Here is a 19,868-nt window from a genome sequence, read left to right as displayed (position 1 = left end):
CGTTGTTTTTTAATCATCCAGAACAATTCTTTGCATTTTTGTGTAAGAATGCAGAGGCTGCCTGGGACAGTGCATGGAAAGATCCCTGGGCCAGACAGGAGACTCGGGTTTGACTCCAAGCTGGGGTACTTTTTTTTAAAGGCATTTTATAGAGGTCTTTTGTCTTGGTAGCACATTCATTTCCCACCCCCACCTCCTCCGGACTGAACCCTCCCTTGTTACAAAGAAAAGCAATTAAGCAAAATCATCCATTGTAGGGACCACATCTGATGACATCAGTATTCTGCCCTGGTGGTCTCTCACCTTTCTGCCAGGAGAGGGAAAAGGGATGTCTTATCTCTTTTCAAGAGCCTTCGTTAGTTTTTCTCTTGCTCAGCATTCAGCTTCCTTTTAGTGATACCAGTGCTTGCTGTTTGTGTAATTGCACGATCCATTTCCCCACTCTGAGCCTCAGTTTCCCCATTTGGAAAACAGGGAGATTTATATTTGTACCACATACCTCACAGGATGGTTATGAGGGAAAAGCTTCCTAATACTTGAAACACAGCACGAATGTTGGTTGTGGTGCTATGCTGGATTTTAGAGTCAGGAGACTTGGGTGCAAATCCTTCCTCTGCCATTTTCTTCCTATGTGGCCTTCGGTGAGTGAGTCTCTAACCTCTCTGTATCTCAGTTTCCTCATCTGTAAAGGGGGTGGTTGGACTAGTTGACTTCTAAGATCCCTCTGGGCTCTAAATCTGTGATGTTCCCTAGAACCTAAAAGCTAGGAAGCTTTAAAGTCCTTTTTAGTTAGAGTCAAGACAAGTCAATGAGTATTTATTAAGCACCTACTATGTGCCAGACACACTGTGTTTTAAACACCTACCATGTGCCAGGCATGATGTGTTTTGAGTGCCTGCTGTGCTCCAGGCACACGTTTCAAGCACCTACTATGTGCCAGAAACAACTTGTTTTAACTGCCTACTATGTGCCAGGCACACCGTGTTTTGAGTGCCTACTATGTGCCAGGCACAACGTATTTTAAACACTAGATAAACAAAGTTCCCTGGGTTATACAATGGGAGGAGCTGAGGCAGAAACAAGAATTTGGATTCTGCATCTTGATTCTGTCTTTTTTTATTTATACATCTCTTCATTTTGGGGGAACATTTATTATATCTCCTCCAATTGAACAGTTATTGTTTGGAAAAAACTCTCGTAACAAATACACCTATTCCAGCAAAACAAATTCCCATACTGGCCCCGTCCAGAAACGGGCTGTCTTTTAAATCTGTCATTTACTTCTTCAGCAGGACATGGCATCAGGATTGATCATCACATTGACTAGAGTTCTCAAGTCTTTCAAAGTCTTTTTTTCCAGCTGGTTTATCTCTGAGATTCTGAGGTTCATGTAGGTTCATCATAGATGCAAACCTGTGAAAGCAAGAGCATTAACCCTGGTGTCCAAAGCCCAGTGCAATCTGATACCACTTGTCTTTTTCCAGCCTTCCCTTACATTATCCATCTATATACAGTAAATTGTAGCCATATTGGACTGTTGTTTGCCCACCAAACATGCCCTGTACTTTTCTACCTCCATGCCTTTATTCATGCTGTTACCCCCACCTGGAATGCCATCCCTTTCCCTTTTTGCCTTTCTGAACTCTTTCTGGATCTTTAAAGCCCAGCTGGGTTATGGTGGTAGAAAGAACATGGCATCTGGAGTCAGAGGACATAGGTTTGAATCTTGGCTCTTATACTGTTCTGCCTTTTCATTTCTGTGGGCCTCAGTTTCCTCCTAAAAAATAAAATGAATTTTAAAATCATGGATTTGGCTAAAGGATATCTAAGTTCCACTACCCTCCAGCAACAAATCCATGATCCTATGAAATGGCACAGCCTCCAGAAAGCCTTCCCTGATTCCTCCAGTCAGTGACAATCCCCAGACTTCCTTCACATAGCACTTTGCACATCTTAGATGTACATTGTAGTTACCATCTTCATTGATAACTTATCCATATCACAGGGAGCAGTTAGGTGGCACAGTGGATAGAGTACCGAGCCTCAAGTCAGGAAGAACTGAGTTCAAATCCAGCCTCAGACACTTATTAGCTGGGTGACCCTGGGCAGGTCACTTAGCCCCGTTTGCCTCAGTTTCCTCATCTGTGAAATGAGCTGGAGAAGGAAATGGGGTGTCTCTGCCTCCAATGTCTCTGCCAAGAAAACCCCAAATGGGGTCACAAAGAGTCAGACTCTCCTGAAGAACAACCACCACCACCATATCACAGAATCTCTGACTTAGCAGAGCCCTGGAAGGGGAGAGAGGGGGTCATGTCATCTAACCCAGGCCCTAAGAAGGGATATCTGATGACTGGACAGTTCAGCCCCTGCTGCAAGGGAGCAGTGAAGGGCAGCCCGCTTCTCTTATGGACAGCTCTCATCTCTGATGTCAAGCCTGAATTTACCGCTCTGCACCTTCCACCCACTGCTTCTTGTTACCATCTTGGGGGCCAAGCAGACAAAGCCTAATCCCTCTTCCATAGAATTGTTTCCCAAATACTACTATCTTTGCCTGCCAGAGTTTTCCAAGTTGTAGAAGGAGGGATATGATCACAGCTTTTCTGTCTACTGGACTGTAAGCTCCCCAAGGACAGGAACTATGTCTGAAGCTTATTAAGGGGAGGGATTCTATCTTTGTATCCCTGGCCCATTGCAGTTTAATACAGTAGGCACTCAATGAGTGTTCCATTTAAAACCTCCATGGTGCCAGGCCTAGCGCCTACCATGGCAGAAACACTGGGTAGATATTTGTTGATAAATTGAATTTGTTTTCAGTGCATGACGTCCACATGGGTGTTCATGGGAAACCAGAGATTGGCATTGGAGCTCGAACTTCAGAGGAGGGCTGCTGTTTTAACCCATTTTTTTTTCTTTGTAGACAAGACCAAGATGACCACAGTGGCCCCACTGGGAGGTGCCGCCTTCCCAGGAAATGAGACCGCCATGTCCACAGAAGACTTCCTCTATAAGAGTAAGGGCAACTGAGTAAGGTGCTTAGGCTGGGCCAGAAAATAGCTGTGGGAACAAAGGTTGATTCAGTCAGAGGTGTTGGAGGTTTTTTAGAACGGTGGCTGTGGGCTGGGCTGGGAAGCAAGGCGCTCCAAGCACGTGTGTGTTCATTCATTGTTTGAAAAGACATTTATTCAACACCTACAGTATATAGAGCCAGGTACTCAGCATTACAAGAGATATCAAGTTTATATCATGGAGTTCACAGTCTGGCAGCAGGATAAGACACTCACCTATGACTGCATTGCATCATATTATATGATAAGGGTTCAAGGAAGTGCTGGAGCCAGCTTGGGAGAAACAGTTGGGCAAATGCTACAAATCAAGCAGGCCTGATTTATTGTGTGGTTGACTGTCTAAACTTAAGAAAGTGGGGGGACAGCTAGGTGGTGCAGTGAATAGAGCACTGGCCCTGAAGTAGGAGGAACTGAGTTCACGTTCAGCCTCAGACACTAGTTGTGTGACCCTGGACAAGTCACTTAACCTCAATTGCCTTAAAAAAAAAAGAAAATGATGGAAAAGTATTAATAATATAAACTTAGGATAGTATATATGGCATTTTGGGGAGAGCTAGTCATTAAACATTTACTAGTACAGCACTGTAAGTGTATAAAGACAGGCAGCTTTGGAGTCAAGAACACCTGAGTTCAAAAGTGACAAATATTAGCTGTTTGAACCCTGTCACTTATTAAGTACCTACTGTGTGCCCATCGCTGTGCTAAACAATTGACAATCCCCGGGTCACTCTACACTCTAAGACTAAAAATTGTCAATGATTCCCTGGTCTGGCTTCAATGGGGGGAGTTTCCAAATTAGAGTCTTCCCATGGGAATGAGATCACAGGTGTAGTCCCCAAAAGCTCATGAAAGAGGAGGAAAATCAAGTGCCACATAGACAAGGCCTTGGAGCAGAGGTTGTGTTGGACAGGGAAGATCAGGGAAGGCTTCATGGAGGAGGCAGCATTTCAGCTGGACATTAAAGGGTGTGACAACGCAAAGGGAAGAGCATGAACACGAGAGCACAGAAATGGGAAAGGTCAGGGCACAGAGCAGTCCAGTTTGCTGGTGACATAATAATAATAATAATGGATAATTATTATATATAACGTATAAATTATACATCATCAGGTATGTGATATATAATAGAGAATAAGCTATCAATCAGTCTTCAATAAACATTTCCTAGATGCTGACTATATGTCATGCGTTGTGCTAAGCTCATTACAAATATCTTCTTTGATCTTCACAACGTTTCTGGGAGGTAGATGCTATTATTATCCCCATTTTACAGATGTGAAAACCGAGGCAAGGAGGGGTTAAGTGACTTGTCCAGGGTCACAGAACTAGTAAGGTCTGAGGCTGGATTTGAACCTGTGTCTTTCTGACTCCAGGTCCAGTGCTTTATTCACCGCACTGCCTAACTTCCCCTACTAACTCACAAGGGTAACTCAAGAGATTTTGTCAAAGGCTTCACAGAAATCTAGGCATACTGTATCTACAGTATCTCCTGGTCTAGTGATTCCGTCAATATAAGAAATAATTCAAATACTACTTTTGATCAAGCTGCTTTGGCCTCTTGGAGCACTAACAAACCTTCCTGTTGGTAAAGTGTCCTAGAATTTTGCCAGGAACTAGAGGCCAACTTTCACTGGTCTAAAGTTTGCACTCTCCCTACTTCCTTACTTTGTTTTGTTTAATTTGAGGACCATGTTTGCTGCCATCAGGCCTCTGGTTCCTCTCCCCTTTTCCAGGGTCCTTCAGAAATCACCAGCCAATCATCCCATCTGCTAATTCTTTAACTGTCCTAGTGGCTAGTACACTTTGGCCCAGTGAATGTGGGCTCATGGAGGGAGACTAGATGATCTCTTCCTGTACCCCAGCATCCTTGGTTTCCATTCTCTGGGTATTATTTTTGTTCTGTCCATCCAGTCAGTCCAATTCTAAAGTGTGTTTTCCCTAGTGGAGAACATCGTGGGAGAAAAGTTGGGCAGTTCTACTTTCTCTCCCTTCTCCCTTGTTCCGTACACCTCCAAGCAGTGATTTTATTACATTATATGACCCTCCTTTCCCCTCCCAACATATCTATTAACAACAATAACCACCACCCTTTTGGGTTGCCCTGACAGTCTCAGTTCCTTCTGGGACATTGCGACTCTTAGGAATTCATCCTCCTTTGGCCTCATATTATATATGCATCTTTATAACCAGATGTGTATATTTGACCAAAAAGATGACTTTCTTTCCCTGAGGGTCCACAGTGGCCCAGAGAAAACAGATGTCACGAATGACCATCTTCAGACTTGTTGAAGGGGCTGTAAAGATGGATTTATGGAAATACCTGGAATTTTACCCCTTAACCACTTCTGGACAGTCCTTACCCAAGCTTGGGAGGACCTTGGGAAGAGGGAGTAAGGTCCATTATGGAGTCAGGAGCCAGTGATTTCAGGAAGGTATATTTCACCTCCCAGGTGTGGGGCTACCTTCATTTATTTTCCAGTCTTCTCCAGCACTGAGCTTAAGGATTTACAATTAGTAGTTAGTGAACAACAACAAAAAAAGAATGAATGAATGTAATAGGGAACGGCATGAATAAGGTTTGGAGGTGAGAAAATTTAGAATGTGTTCCAGGGGCAGAGGCTAGTGCAGTTTGGCCACATAGGGGCAAGGCTAGAAGGCGGGGCGCAGCAGAGTACAGGGGAAAGAGCCCTGGCTGGGGCACCAGGAGGCCTGGGTTCCATCCCCAGTTCTGCCCATTGCTGGCTTCTCATTGCCTTCTCTCTCCCCCTTGAGGCAGGTTCTGGAGCCATTGTAGCAGCCATCGTGGTTGGCGTCATCATTATCTTCACCGTGGTGCTCATCCTGCTAAAAATGTACAACAGGTACCAGTGGGGAGATCACAGAATGGAAGGGACCTCAGAGACTGTCTAATTTGTCCCATACCTGAAAAGACTTTTCCCCTATAAAGTAACCCCAATGAGCAGCCATTCAGTATTTGTTTGGAAGGATCTTTGAGGGAAAAATCACTACCTCTTGAGGCTGGGAGTTGGAGGTGGGGGCTGGAGGGCTGGAAGGGTGGGGTGGAGTGGGAATTAAGATATCTGATGTGGGGGTGGGGGGGTTGGCTTTGAAGTCTGGAAACCAGGTACCAGGAGAGGAATGAAGGTTGGCTTGGGCCCTTCCACAAAACAGAGGCCCCAAGTGGATCTCTTCAGCGGGGCAGGGGGTGGGCCTTAGGTTGAGAAAGTTGCAAGAGTGGTTGGATGTTCTAGGTTGAAAGTTCCAGGATGAGACAGACACAAAGGCATGGTTTTGAAGTCAAGAACACAGCTGGGAGGGAAATGAAACCTGGCTTTAGCCCCTCCACAAAATAGAGGGTCCAGGTGGAACTCACCAATGAGAAAAACTGAAAATGTTTCCATCACCCCTCTAAATTTTGGTGGCCTGGGACAAAGCACCAGTCACCATGTCCTAGTTTCTGGCACCACCATCACCATGGTAACTTAAGTAGGACTCATACACATCCCTTCCTGTGCTTCCTAGAATTTGTCTCTTTTCCTGCCAGAGGGGTAATATGAATGACAAAGTCTCAGAACCAGGCCAACTAGCAGAAGCCTACACAGATATTTTTGTCCTTTGTGTAGCATTTTATAGGCATACTATTTATTAAGCACCCCCTGCTTAATATATAATAATTAATAATAATAAGACCAGCAGCTTGTTAGTATAGATAGAGCACTGGGCCTGGAGTCAAGAAGACGCATCTTCCTGAGTTCACATCTAGCCTCAGATACCTACTATGTGACCCTGAACAGGTCATGTAACTCTTCCTGCCTCAGTTTTCTCATCTGTAAAATGGGGATAATAATAGCATCTACCTCCATGAAACAATAATATTTATAAAGCACTTAACACAGTGCCTGTAGTAAACACTACATAAATGTTAGCTCTTCTATTTCTCCTTTTTCTTCCTCCCCCTTCTCTCTTCTCCCCCTCCCTCTTCTCTTCTCCTCTTCCCTCTTCTCCCTCCCTCCTTTTTTCCTCCATCTTCTCTCTCCTTTTTTTCCTCCTTCCTCTCCCTTCCTCCCTTCTTCCTCTTCCTTCTTCCCACTCCTCCTCCTCATTTTCTTTTATCCATTTAAAAGCCTTCTGAGCAGGGGCCCCTAGTCTTTACCAGGCTTCTGCCACTTAACACCTAGACTAGATAAACTCTGTTTCTTTCTAGTATTTACAGTCGTAGGATCATGGGATGGTGATAAATAGTTTATATTGATATTTGTTTAACACTTCAGGAACTGAGAACTGGAAGTAACCTTAGAAATTATCACTTGCACCCCTTCTCCCATTTTACAGATAAGGAAACTGAGGTTTAAGAAAGTAAATAGACTTTCTCAAGACTGCTCAAGGTATAAGTAACCAAACTAAGATTAAAATCCAATCCTGCTAACTCTCTGAGCCTATCCTGTAACTGGCACAGGGGGATTTTTTTATAAGTTTCTAATAATTGCCTGGATTTTACACCCTCCTGGCATCAGCTGTAGCCTCTGTTGTAAATCCTCATACCATGCAACAGAAACCACTCACATATTGTTTGTTACAGAAAAATGAGAATGAGACGGGAATTGGAACCCAAGACCCCCAAGCCCACCTCCCCAGCATCTTCTTCGGGCCAGCCCACCACAGTCACATTCATTCCCGTTGACATCCACATGGAGAATCGATGACCGGAGAAGGTCCCTCGGGGCTCCTCAGCCAGATCTCCTGCTCCATTCAGACGAGCCCTTGCTGAGAAGGAAAACGAAGAGCCAGATTCCTGGTAGTCTGTGTCAAGCTGACGATGGCATTTCTGTATGGGATTGGAGCTGGGGACAAGCCTTAATGATCTCTTTCTCCCCCTAGTTGAAAACCTAAGTAACTCTCATGGGTCCCCTAATATTGACACAGTGGCAAACTATGTCAGATGTGTATTAACATTTATGTTCTCCTTTCTCCCCGATCTCTGTAGCTGGTTCAAAGGGATTATGAATCTTAGAAAACTGGAGGCAGAAGGGACTTAAGACTAGACAGTGATAGAATGTAGACTACCTGATCCATCTTCTTGTATGATAGACCATCAGAACTGGAAAAGCACCTGGAAGAACTCTTAGAACAGAGAATGGCAGAGCCAGGCGGGGAAGGGACCTTGGAAAACACTCTCAGAGCTGGAAAGAACTTAAAATGGAGAATTTTAGGGCAATGACATTGCTAAATGGGACCTGGAGACCAGCGAGCCCAACTCTCTCATTTCGTAGATGAGGGCTGTGGGACCACAGATCCATAGAACTGTGAAGGACCTCCATCCGTCTCTTTTTACAGATGAGGAAACTGAGATGGAGGGAAGTTAAATGGCTTGTCTCACAGGACGATGAGGTCTAGCGAAGGCCACACGATGAGTTTGAGTTTCTGGCTGAGCCAGGACAAGAACAACTCAATTATTTCAAATGCTGAATGTAGGATGATGGGAGTCCCCCCAAAAGGCTTCATCCAGGCATGTCTAGTCTGCAAATTAAACCATTTTTTCCTGGGAACTCTGATCAGGGAATGGGCTATGAGCTTGGGCTAATTGAATAATAAAATACACCACCTCCTCCCCAGGTAAATGATGTCAGTGGACAGAAGGCAGCAAGCCCAAATGTGAGACACCCCCTACTCCAAATCTGGAGATGGCATCAACAAGGGAGATGAGTTGCTAAAATAGCTTTCTCCTGAGCTCAGGACCAGAAGCCCAACATCTGTGTCTGCCAGAGTATGAGTCGTCTTTAGACAGAGCTAGAGAACAGAGACAGTCTCTCCATTCTTCCTTGATATAGCTGCCATGTTGATACTCCCCCATTCATCACCATATCCCTCCCTACCCCACTTTATTCTGACCTGTAATACTAGCTCACATGTCTGTAACATTTTATGGTTTACAGTGTTTTCCTCACATCACTGTGAAGATGGGCAGTGTGAGTTTTACTGGCTCCATTTTACAGCTTCAGAAACGGAGGCTCAAAGAAGGGCTGAGGCTATCTCTACATCTAGTAAATGCTTGACCTGGGATTCCACCTTTGGTCGAGTGATTCTGGAGTCAAGGCTCTCCTACTCTCGCAGGTGCCCTTACCAGGATCTGAGCAGATCTTTCACTGATTATGCATCTTGGCAGGGAAAGGCTGATCCCTGATGCACTATAGAACAAGCACCTTAATCTCATCTATAATTTCTCCAGGTCCTACTTTGGCATACTGTGGTTCTTCCTGGGGATGGTTCCTAGTGATAACAGATCCCAAGCCTGGCATTCAAACTCTTTTTTTTTTTTTTTACTTTTTGGAAGGGGGGATGGCAGGGCAATTGAAGTCAAGTGACTTGCCCAAGTTCACACGGCTAATAAGTGTTAAGTGTCTGAGGCCAAATTTGAACTCAGGTCCTCCTGACTCCAGGGCTGGTGCTCTATTCACTGCGCCACCTAGCTGCCCCCATTCAAACTCTTTACAGGATCACTGGATTTGGGATCCAAGAGTTTGGAGAACCATCCTAGCCTAGTGCTCACTATCTGCAGGGCCTTAAATAAGTCACTTCCACTCCCTGAGGCTTAATTTCCTTCTATGTAATGTGAGATGGTTGAACTGGATGGTCCTATGAGCAGCCTCTTGTCCCTGAAACCCATAGCCCTCTATCTCCTGTATACAAGATAGCAGCTTCTTGTCTGTTAATGCCTAGTAGGAGAGCTCACTTCTCTTGCATACTAAAAGGAGCCATGAGACAGGGATTGTGGTCATGCCTGGTGCTCAGATGTGTTAGGAACATGCCAGCTTTATCTCTATAATAAGACTATGTGCCATACAGCCCAACTTACCTTGAGCTGGAGCCTCTGGAGGGATTGTGCCAAAAAAGACGATGTGATGGTTATATAGAGGTGGGTTCAAATCCCTCCTCAGACATTTACTAGTTTTTTCAGCCCTACCCAAGAGATTTCATTTGTCTAATCCTCAATTCCTTCATCTGTAAAATGGGAATCATTGTTATAAGGTTCAAATGAGAGAGCACAAGTAAAGACCTTGGCAAACCTTGAATTTCTTTAGAGATGGGAACTGCTGTTATGAGGGGGAAGGTAGATGGTTGTATGCCCAATCCATCAGCAGCAGCCTCAGGATGTTCCCTCCTTTCCACAAATTTCATACGAGAACAAAATCCCAAGCAGAAGCAAAAGACGCACAATGTCTGCTGTTGACTCCAAAGTGCGACCTCCCAAGGAAGCTGGGTAATGTCCCCCCAACACCTCACAAAGGAGAAGAGTGAAGGCTTCCAGCTGGCCTTGGGCATCCCATCCCACCCACTCCCCTCAGCCATATTCTCCAAAGTTGTTACTGCCACCCTGCCAGGTGTTAGCTTTTGAGTTCAACCCTCAGGCTGGAGGTAGGGAGCTTACCCTAGGCGCTCTCTTTTGTCTCATTCCCTTGGTTCTGATCTTGGTATTCTGGAATGGGGACTGGACTTAGGAAGATCTTGCTTCAGATTTTTAGTAGGATACTTAACTAATTGTGTGACTGTGGACTTATGCACTCAGACTCAGTTTCCTCATCTGTGAAATGGCAAGATATCCCCTATCATACCTGCCCCCAAGGATTGTTAATAGGATCAAAAGAGATATAACATGCTATGCAAATCTCTAAATTCTCTAAAATATTAGTTCCTAGAATTTTCCAAAAAGGGCTTTGGAGTGGGAGTAATTCTAATGTGGAACCCTACCTAGTCACTCCCCCACTCCAGCTTATTCTAAGACAGCATAGTGTAAGGGATAGTGAATTCAGGAAGACCTAGGTTCAAATCCCGCATCAGGCACTTATTAGCTGTGTGACCCTGGGCAAGTCACTTTGCCTCCAAGTGCCTTAGGCAACTCTCAAAGACTGCAAGATGCAGAGAAGATGCCATCTTGCATTGGTAAAGAGAATTTCCTCCTCTGGGAGTTCACTTTGTCCTTGAAATCATAGGTCCTATCTGTCCCTGTCCCTCTCTTGATTGACAGAAGAGGATAGAGGGCCAGGAGAAATCAGATGGGGATGGGGATGGTGGGGAAGGCTGGGGTAGTGCTTCCTGGTTCCATTGCCTTCATTCCCTTTGATCTTCACAAAGCTCCTGTGAGACAAGAATGGCAAGTAGTGGTGTCCCTGTTTTACAGAGCAGGAAACTGAGGCACAGGAAAGCCACTTGTTCAGAGGTACACGGTTATGTGGCAAAGCTGGGACATCCTCTGGCTCTTGAATCCATTGAGCTATGCTGCTTCTTGTACGGTACGGTGTTGGTGGGAGAGGCAGGACTTTTACCAATTTGTTTTAGATTTTATGTTTAATAAATAAACAACCCAACCCCCAGTTTATTTTTAGTTGAAAATTGCAGGGCTTAGCCTGGGAGGGAGATGAGCTCTTGACTTTTTGAATGCCCTTTCCAAATATACTCCAAATTGGCATTTTTGTCCAAACCCAGTGCCACAGCTCCTTGTGGGTGTACAGTAATCCTACAACCACGTCCCCAGGATATTTGAGAGGCCCACTCGGGTGCCACTGAACAGTGGGGTCATTGTCACAATCTCTCTGGGCTCTTTTGTTATGGGCATCCCCCTCAGCGAGGGAGGGAGTAGAAAGCCTTGAGTCAGCAGTTGTGGGGCCAGCCCAAGGCGTCTGGCCTACGGAAAAGTGACTTCAAACAACACTGACCCTGGACTGGCTTGGGAGTCAGGAGACCTGGACTCTGCTGGCCTCACTGTGGATGCGACCTTGGCCAACTGTGAAATCCCAGCATCTCGGTACTGGAAGGGAACTTGGGGGCCATCTAGTCTGCTTTTTACCTGAACCCAGAATTTTTTCTCTAATGTCCCTAATAAAAACTTATCCTGACTCTTCTTAAAGCTCTCCAGGAATGGGGAAGCTGCCACCACCTGCCATGGCAGCCTGTTTTCACTTGGGGACAAATGGAAATTTCTTAGTTTTTTCTTATATTGGATTGCAATCTGCCTCTCTGCAGTTTCCACCCATTTCATCAAGCAATGACTGAGGCCAAAAAGATCTAAGGATGGCATAGTAAGAAAAACACCGACTGAGTCAGAAGGTTTATGTCTGGCCTCCTCTACTTACTCTCTGCATGACCTTGGGCAAGTCAGTTCCCTGTCTGGGCCTCAGTTCTCTCATCTGTAAAATGAGGAGGTTGGACTAGAATCAGGGCTTCTTAAACCTTTTCCACTCATGACTCCTTCACTGTGTTTGGGGTCACAACCCCTAGTTTAAGAAGCCCTAGGCTAGATGACCTCTAAGGGCCTTCCAGGGCAGATCTAAGTCCTCTGATTCCACAGGACAGTATTTCTTCCAATAATTGAAGACAGCCTTAATGTATGCCCCCTCCCCAACACTTCTGTTCTTCAGGCTAATATGACCCTGTTCCTTCTGTTCTCACATGGCCTGACCTCCAGTCCTCTTGCTATAATAACAGATTTCATTTATAGAACATTTTAAGGCTTCCAAAGCACTTTACACATTTCATTCCCATTTTATAGATGAAAGTAAGGCTCAGAGAGGTTATGATTGCCCATGGTCACATAGAAACCTAGGAATCCACTAACTCCAAGTATGGGACTCTTTCCAATACACTGCCATGATCTTGGTTTTTTTCTTCCAGACTTTGTCTTTCTGGTCCTCAGTTTCCCCACAAAATTAGGTGGTTGAGCTAAGGTCCCTTCTCGCTCCAAAGTTCTGTACCTGAAATCCTGTTATCTGGATTCAGTCAGAATCGTCTAAGTAATTTTCATTTTGCCTAGACTCTTAACATTGTTCTTTGTGTGATATTAATATATTTTAATTTGCCCCGAGGAAATTTAAGAACCAACCTCTTAATTTTTAACAACCTGTACTCTTTTTCTTTCACCCTCCCCTGAAGTAATCTGGTCAAGTGAAGGCAGCAGCCTTTATATAATCATTGCCTTGGACTGGTAGATATTTGCAAGACTGGTTTAATGGTGGCTGGGATCAGCTAAGACCACCAGCTGGACATTGTTGAGGTGTAGGGCTTGATGCCTACCCTGGTGGACCATCAGACAGGCTATGTCCCCTCCCCGTGACAGGGCATTTCCAGTAGGGAGGGGCGGAGGATCTTGGCTGCTGGGAAACCTGCACTTTCAGGGTCAATCCCTCCCATTGACCAATGGACTTACAATGTGAGTCCCTTCCTTTGTTCCTGCTTGCTGTAAAGATCTTAGTCTGGAGAATATAGAAACTCTATCTCCCTCCCCCCCCCTCTCTCTCCCCTCCCTCTCTCCTCCCTCCCCCTCTCTTCTCTCCCCACCCCACCCCCCAGCAGAGCAAAAGAGTGAATTGAGGCAGCTAGCAGCCTCTATATGTCAGAGTGGGAATGGGGGAGGGAGTACCTCTTTAGTTTGTTTTGAAGACAGCAACAGGGTAACGGACACCTAACTTTATTTAATTTTTTTCTAATAAATTTTCATTGGTATCTTTTGTTTTTACATCACCTGTGTTTCTTGAAATATCTTACCCTGCATTCCCTCCCAGAGAATTTTCCTTTATTACAAAGAATAAAAAAGGAGAAAATGGTTCATCAAAACCAAACAACATATCAAAAAAGTCTGAAGTTGTATACAGTTTTCCATATCTATAGCCCCCCACCTCTGCAAAGAAATAGGGGGAAGTACCTTCTCATTGGACACCTGGTTTTCATCTTTGGGGCACCCAAAAGGATCAGCTTTGATACTTTCAGGTGATCCTCCCTGATCAGTGCAAATCACTGATTTACATCCTCATCTATGAATTTTACTCTGTCCTCTTATAAACACTAAACAGAAGACCCACTCAGCACACTGGAGGCCTCTGGACTTTGCAGTGACTCCAGGCTATCAATGCAGCAGGCAGGTGGTCCAACATCCCTCTCCAATCTGGTCCAATTCCACTAGCATTCATTAAGCCCAACCTATGATAGGTAGAGAGCATACAGAGATAAAACAGAAATCCCTGCCCTGGAGAAGCGTCTGTTTCTGCTGGGAAGCTACGATATGTGAACGACTAAGTAAATACCTGATCATTTGAAGTGGGAGACAGGGACCCCAAACTACATGAACAATCAGAAAAGACTTCCTGGTGGAGGCTGCAGATGACTTGAGTGTTGCCAAAATCTAGGGAAAAGAGAGTGTATTGTAAACATTGAGACAGCTATACAAAGGCACAAAGGTGGGAGATGAATGGATAAAGCATTTATTAGGCACTTATGGGCTGAGCACTGAAGACAAACAGAAAAGTCACACAGTCCCTACTGTCAAGGAGCTCAAGCTCTAATGGAGAAAATAACAAACATGGAAGGTTTCAATGGCAAGGAAGATGGAAACCCATAGTACTTAGGGTATAGTAACAAAGCATGTGAAAAAATTTTAACATATTCATTTTTTAAAATTTTGAGTTCCCAGTTCTGTTCATTCCACTTTTCCCTTGCTCCTTGAGAAGACAAGCAATATGATATTCATTGTGTATGTGAAGTCATGCAAAACATTTCCATGTTAGCCATGTTGCAAAAGAAAACACATACACAAGGGGTGGCTAGGTGGCGCAGTGAATAGAGCACCGGCCCTGGAGTCAGAAGGACCTGAGTTCAAATCCGGCCTCAGACACTTAACACAAAAACTAGCCATGTGACTTTGGGCAAGTCACTTAACCCCAACTGCCCTCCAAAAAGCAAAAAAGAAAAAACACACACACATATAAGAGAGTTTTAAAAGTGTGTTTCATTCTGTACTCAGAGTTCATCGATTGTCTCTCTGGAGATCGAGAACAGTTTTCATCATGGATCCTTTGGAATTGTCTTGGATAGTTGCATTGATCAGAGCAGCCAAGCCTTTCATAGTTGATCATTCTTATTGCATCCAATGTTCTGGTTCTGCTCACCTCACTTTGCATCGGTTCATAAGTCTGAACCCATCACCTCATCATTTATTATAGCACAGTAGTATTCTATCCCAATCACATACTTGCCATTCTCCAGTTGATGGGCATCCCCTCAATTTCCAATTCTTTGCCACCACAAAAAGAGTGCTACAAATATTTTTTGTACAAATAAGTCCTTTTCCATTTTCTTTGGTCTCATTGGCATGGTAATGCCTCTTCTTTAAAATCTTTTCCACTGATAAAATCTCATCCATTTCAGATGTTGAACAGTTTGAGAGGGCCAACCAAGAACTTGGTGGCAGGTGAAGTGCTTCCTGGGATGAGGGCTTCAGAGGCTGAGCTGGAAGGATTTGTATTACCAAGGTTTTTAGGTTCAGGCCCCCAGGCTGTCTGCATCAGTATCTAAGGGGAGATGGTCATCAAGGTGAGTGTGGTAGCTTGATTTCCCTGCCACGTGCTGCCTCCTATCTCTCCATCAGGGTACCTACTTCAACTAGCCTGCCCTGTGGGTGGCCGCTGATAGTGTTAACTGATCCCTTAGCATGCTGAGATGGCTAAAAGTCATTCTCACTATGTGTTCATCCTCTCCCTTTCTGGTTGTCCACATTCCTAACACTGTCTTTTAAGCTACTCCTCATGTGCCAAATGGACATTGGTAATATGCTTCAGCCGGCTTATACCTACTCATGTTCTTGAGGGTCTCTGTTATATGTAACAAGTCACTGGGTAAAATTTAGCAAATAAAAAAAGGGAAGCAAACCTTTTTTTAACTTAAGAGTTTCCTGTTTTCTATTATTAGTAAATATTGGAGGGGGTGAGGTTTTAAAGCCGCAGGTGACCTATAATTGACATCAAAACTGAAATTCATGTGAAATCAGTTCCCACTTCAGTTAGAAGGGAGGTTTGCAATAGCTTACTTACGCTGGGACCAGGATGAACCCTCTCGTCCCCTGGCAGATTAGGATGATTGCTTCATGTTTGGGGGTTTCTGACTTGACAGGAGCATACCAAAACACAGAGAGAACCAAGGTAGTGACCAAGCAAGCCATGATTGAGGGGCAAGAAAGTGGTTCCCCAGTTTCTGGGGGAAAAGGTTCACATACAAAGCTCACAGGCTCCCCAAAACAAGAATATTTAGAGTACTGTAGCAGCAAGCACCCCAAGCGCGTCCCCAGGGTGTCTGCCAATACAGGTTCTTGGATCTGCTTTGTTAAAGGAAAGCAACTCAAAATGGGTTAACAAGCTTACTTTAATTAGTCAGACATATATCGTTTACCTTGTTCAGGGGAAAAAGGTCAGCTTTCCAAACTGTCCAACCATTACATCCATACCCAGTCAACATCTGGGTTTTTCAAAGCCAGGGGACTCTCAACAACGTCTTCCCAGAATTCAGATGAAATCACAGAATACTTCTCAAAGTGAGTCCCAAAACAAAGCTACACATCAGGGCTTATATAACCTTCTCCTGGCTCAGACAATGTAACAATCTTTTGGACCCACTGGCCAATCAAAAAGTATCTACTGAAAAACAAGCCTCCCACCCCAGGCTCCAGGTGCACCTTAGCCTAGGGGCAGGGAAGATCTTTAAAATTTACACTCTCATTACATTGGGCTCCAAGATCTTTCGTGCCCATAGCATAGACAATTTACTTTTGAATTAGCACTAAGCATCTCTTAGGTCACATTTTCAAGATACAGAACTAAAGTTACCAAAGTGGCCACTGGGCCTTAAACAAACACAAAGTACATCGCATTATTACCTCAATTCAAAACAAGAGTTCAAATAAAGTTCTCTGGGGGAGGGGGAAGGGGTATCCTTCCCTGCACACAGCTCCAGCCCCTGCCTCCAAGCACAGAGAGGGGGCTGGGCAACAAAACCAACAAGGTGGGGTCCCTGGGGATCCAAGGCACTTCATCCCACCCACCATAGTCACAAGTCCATCCTCCCCCTGGGTCCCAAACTGTGGGATGCAGCCAGGAAACACACTCAGTGCCCCTGCTTTGCTGCTCAGTTCTTATCTTTTCCTGTGGCTGAATTCCCAACTCCTGGGCTCCTTCTCCTCCCGCAGGCAGCAGCCGCTCCTGGCTTCTGCCCAGGTCCCAATGCAGGCAGCTCACCGTTCCTGCTCTCAGCTCAGCGAAGTCTGCATGCAGGCCACTCTTCTCTCCTGGTCCATGGCTCCACAGAGTCACAGCTACCACAACTGGGAAACAAACGATTATCCCAGCCCCCATACTTTCCTTTTACTCTGCAGATCCTGTTCCTGACGCCATTTTGTAGCAGCAAGCACCCCAAGCACGTCCCCAGGGTGTCTGCCAATACAGGTTCTTGGATCTGCTTTGTTAAAGGAAAGCAACTCAAAATGGGTTAACAAGCTTACTTTAATTAGTCAGACATATATCGTTTACCTTGTTCAGGGGAAAAAGGTCAGCACCCCAAACTTCAAAATATACAGACAGAATTATCAAGACATTAACAGATCAAGTAGACAGCTTTCCAAACTGTCCAACCATTACATCCATACCCAGTCAACATCTGGGTTTCCACATCTGGGTTTTTCAAAGCCGGGGGACTCTCAACAATGGCTTCCCAGAATTCAGATCAAATCACAGAACACTTCTCAAAGTGAGTCCCAAAACAAAGCTACACATCAGGGCTTATATAGCCTTCTCCTGGCTCAGAGAATGTAACAACCTTTTGGACCCACTGGCCAATCAAAAAGTATCTACTGAAAAACAAGCCTCCCACCCCAGGCTCCAGGTGCACATTAGCCTAGGGGCAGGGAAGATCTTTAAAATTTACACTCTCATTACAAGTACCAACCTCCAAGTCAGGAAAATCTGAGTTTGAATACTGTCCCAGATACTTATTAACACTATGACCTTGGGTAAGTCATTTACTAGCTGCTTGCCCCAGTTTCCCCACCTGTAACATGAGGATAATGATATAGAAATATATTTTGAGAACTAGAAGTCAGTAAACTAACTCTGCATTTGGAATCGGAAGGGCTGCATTTGAATCCTTGATCTGCTTTTTAACTGACTACACAGCCTTAAACAAAGCCCCTCTATGAGCCTGTTTCTTCACCGAGACTGCAGAGAAGGTATGGCATTGAAATCACAGGTCCCCTCATCAGTAAGTCAGACGATAAGTAAGATCATAAGGAAGACAATCAGTAAGACAGGCATATACAAAACACAATAAGCAGATAGAAGGTAACACGGGAGGCATTCCCTCCTCAGATGAAATGATGAAATCCTGGGTCCTGCCCTCCCTTTCCCTAATCCCCAGTCCCCACTAACAGTGTTCAGAGAGCCCAGTGCCAGGCAGTAGGGGAAGTGCAATGATACCCCCAGGTTCTAGGAGTTTTCTTTAGTCAAGGTAAATAGTGTTAAATTCTTGTTAATGTTTCATCTCTCAGACCCTGATTAGGACCTGGAACTGAGCAGGCCGTCTGCACCCAACCGGCCCACTTCCTTTCCTCTCGTTCTTTTCTTAACCCTCTGCGGTATGGCTTCTGACCTCATCATTCAACAGAAACTGTTCTCTCCAGAGTTACTATAATTCTTAGCTGCCAAATCCAACGGCCTTTCCTCCATTCTCATCATCCTGGACCTCTCTGCAGCCTTGGACACTGTGGATCGTTCTCTCCTCCTTGATACTCTCTTCTCTCTAGGTTTTTGTGACTCTGCTCTCCTGGTTCTCCTGTGTGTGTCAGAGAAAGGCATGTCAGTTAGTCAGTCAATAAACATTCATTAAACTCCCTACTATGAGCCAGGCACTGTTCTGGGGACATGAAGAAAGGCAAAAGACAGCCCCTGCTTTCAGTTCCCAGTCTGATGGGCAAGACAACATGCAAACAATTACTAAGGAGACAGAGGCAGGATACATGGAGATACTCAACAGAGGGGAGGCACTAAGTGGCAGAGATGAGGAAGGAGAAGCTGCTGGACTGGGGCCAGTCAGGAGATGGAGCTTCTTGTATTAACAATAACAAGGATGTCAGTGTCACCACTGCAGAGTACAGAGTAGAGAATAAGGTGTAAGAAGTCTGGAAAGGTTGAGGAGAGGTAGAGGCAATGCTATGAGGGCTTTGGAAAATGGTGGATTTTAATTTCAGACCTGGAGGGAGCCATTGGAGGTTATTGAAGGGGAGTGGCAGTGATATAATCAGACCTGCAATTTAGGATTGGTATCAGACTGAGAGATTAATGGATGTTCTCATAGCTGTATAGCTGGTGTCAGAGGTGGGATTCTCTCCTGACTTTCAAATGCAACATTCTTTCCACTAGAAGGGACTTTGGAGGCCATCTGGTTCAGTCCATGTTTGAAGAAGAATCCTTTCTAAAACTTTCCCTGGAAGACTTCTGGTTAGGAGGAAGGCACACCTTCCCTAGGCAGCCCACTGTTCTTGGGCATAGTTGTGATTCCTAAGAGGTTCTTTCCATCTTTTATCAAACTTAAATGTCTCTCTGCAGCTACCACCCCACTATTCCAGGGGCAGGAACCTGCGGCCTCGAGGCCACTGTGGTCTTCAAGGTCCTTGAGTGCAGCCTTTTGACTAAGTCTGAGTTTTACAGAACAAATCCTTTTACTAAGGCACTTGAGGACCTAGAGGGTTACATGTGGCCTTGAGGCTGAAGGTTCCCCACCCTTGCATTATTCCCTCCTTCTGCCCCCAGGACTAAGTAATGCAGTCTGGTCCTTCTTCCACATGACAGCGCTTCAGATACATAGACAGAGTCATCACATGCCTTCTCCAGGCTAAGCATCCACATTCTTTCTCTTCCTTCCTTCCTTCCTTCCTTCCTTCCTTCCTTCCTTCCTTCCTTCCTTCCTTCCTTCCTTCCTTCCTTCCTTCCTTCCTTC

General features: G+C 45.0%; 2 protein-coding genes across 2 annotated transcripts in view; both read left to right on the top strand.

Annotated features, from left to right (window-relative positions):
* The window catches only part of NCMAP (non-compact myelin associated protein), a 42,354-nt gene extending 34,358 nt beyond the window's left edge, over positions 1-7,996 (top strand). Inside the window, exons 2-4 of the mRNA XM_069078281.1 lie at positions 2,918-3,010; positions 5,842-5,926; positions 7,645-7,996. Of these exons, the coding sequence (XP_068934382.1) occupies positions 2,929-3,010; positions 5,842-5,926; positions 7,645-7,768 (291 nt within the window). The 5' untranslated portion in view covers positions 2,918-2,928 and the 3' untranslated portion in view covers positions 7,769-7,996. The remainder of the gene's footprint in view (positions 1-2,917; positions 3,011-5,841; positions 5,927-7,644) is intronic.
* The window catches only part of CLIC4 (chloride intracellular channel 4), a 325,774-nt gene that overhangs the window by 86,007 nt on the left and 219,899 nt on the right, over positions 1-19,868 (top strand). The gene's annotated exons all lie outside the window — the stretch shown is intronic.

The sequence above is a fragment of the Petaurus breviceps genome, unplaced genomic scaffold, assembly GCF_028583685.1.
Source record: "Petaurus breviceps papuanus isolate PSGF00001 unplaced genomic scaffold, PetGlider_PUasm1.0 91041, whole genome shotgun sequence".
Classification (NCBI taxonomy): domain Eukaryota; kingdom Metazoa; phylum Chordata; class Mammalia; order Diprotodontia; family Petauridae; genus Petaurus; species Petaurus breviceps.
Note: the sequence above shows the minus strand (reverse complement) of the source record. Positions and strands in the feature narration are given on the sequence as shown.